Here is a 1,761-nt window from a genome sequence, read left to right as displayed (position 1 = left end):
AACTGGCCATTGGGACAGTATGGCCATAAATCATGGCTAATAAAGCCACTATCTGGCTTTTGTGTCGCAGCAAAGTGACAGTGTGGTGTAGTGGGTGGGAAGTGGATGGACACGCTTGCTCAAGGTGCTGCTTTGCAGTTGGTTGGTGATAGCAATCAAGGGTTAATAAATAGCCTGAAACACTATTTTGCTAATATTTCTATAAATTAATAACTTAGAGGTGCTGGGCTCCTATGCTGTCTTGCCACTGCTGCCCTGGCTGCCACTCCAGCATGGACCGAAGCACCCAGTAAGGGAAGCACAGAGAGGGGTTGGTGCTGTTGCCATCGGGAGGGTTGATGTGAAGGTGACATGATGATGGCATGAAGGTGGTGATGATAAGTGACTTTGTCCATGTGCTCACACTACTGCCCAGGAACCGGAGCCTGCAAACCTGCCCGTGGTCACTGGTACAGTGCCAGAGGGACCTGGGGAGAAGATCCTTGGGCAGGGAAAGGACAGCGGTAAGGGGGAAAAATGAAGCAGCAATACCTTTGTGACCATTTCTTATAACCTCCAGGGCTCCTGGTGTTGCCACTGTTTCTGCCCCTTGAGATCCCAAATGTCACACACAACCAGAACAATGTCTCTAATCTTCCCATTTGGCCCCAAAGGGTGAAGCAGAAATGCATTTATGGGTACCGACATTGGGGTGGCCACCATGGGTCTGTCCTGTGGTCCAGAAAAATCCAGAAAGGGAGGTGGGGACCCCAGCCCCTCTGTGCTGCCTGTGCAAGAGGGCAACAGTCCCCTTGGAAAGGTGGTGGTGGTGGTACGGAGAGGAGGAACCCTTCTAGGAGCAGGTTTTCACAGCGATTCCTCCGGGGAAGAGCAGAGCTGTAAGGTCCGTGAGGTCCATTCCCACAGGATGCTTCTGGCATCGTGCACTTTGGGCCATGTCTGCTTGGAGGTGTTTAGGCAGCACATTTACCAATGGAAACTTAAAAGTACTACACGAATAATATCTAACATAAAGATCAAATTGCTTTGAAGACAAAATAAGGTATTTTTTTAAATTGAACTATATACACAGCTTCAATTTGAATGGAAATGATCAGCCACGATTGTCCATATTAAATAGTCTTTTTTCTTTACATCCTCTTTTCAGTGGTATCCTTAAAACAGAATGACATCTTTTGGTGCGTTTTCAATGGGTCTTTGCTGTTCTTTCTTCTTAGAATATCGTGCGTGCTCATAGAAATAGATGATGATGACAGAAGCAATGTTCAGAAGAATAATGAGCAGCATGATCCAATATGAATACCCGTAAGTGTGCTCAGATTTCCTGTGTGTCTGCAGAGAACCACCACATTCAGAGGCCAATTCTAGAGACAGGCCATTTTCTTCTATGTTCACAGGAAAAAGTATCATGGCTAAAAGTACGAAGATTCCTAGAAAACATAAATTTGAATGTTAGAGGTGAAGCTGTATTACTATTATGTTATCTTCTTGTAAATAGTCTACTGAAATAGGTTAGAATACCTGGACTAGGACAAAGATTAATTTAATATTTTCTATTAGTGAAATATGAGGACATTTAAAGACTTAATGTCTTAATAGATCTGCACATATTTCCTCTAACTTTCTGAATATGTGTTCAGGTACTTCGACATTTAGACAAATAACGCTTTTACATCTCTGCTTTCATAGTGCTAATGGAGGTATGATCTCTGAACGTTGGTGAAAATATTTCTATTCCCTCCCTCCAGGTAAACCATCCTA

The 1,761-nt window shown here is 43.8% G+C and overlaps 1 protein-coding gene across 1 annotated transcript in view; it reads right to left on the bottom strand.

Annotated features, from left to right (window-relative positions):
- Window positions 1–1,155: 1,155 nt before the first annotated feature.
- The window catches only part of CLRN3 (clarin 3), a 6,794-nt gene continuing 6,188 nt past the window's right edge, over window positions 1,156–1,761 (bottom strand). The window contains exon 3 of the mRNA XM_010081927.1: window positions 1,156–1,430. Coding sequence (XP_010080229.1) covers window positions 1,156–1,430 — 275 coding nt within the window. The remainder of the gene's footprint in view (window positions 1,431–1,761) is intronic.

Source organism: Pterocles gutturalis, unplaced genomic scaffold (assembly GCF_000699245.1).
Source record: "Pterocles gutturalis isolate BGI_N339 unplaced genomic scaffold, ASM69924v1 scaffold4234, whole genome shotgun sequence".
Taxonomy (NCBI): Eukaryota; Metazoa; Chordata; class Aves; order Pterocliformes; family Pteroclidae; genus Pterocles; species Pterocles gutturalis.
Note: the sequence above shows the minus strand (reverse complement) of the source record. Positions and strands in the feature narration are given on the sequence as shown.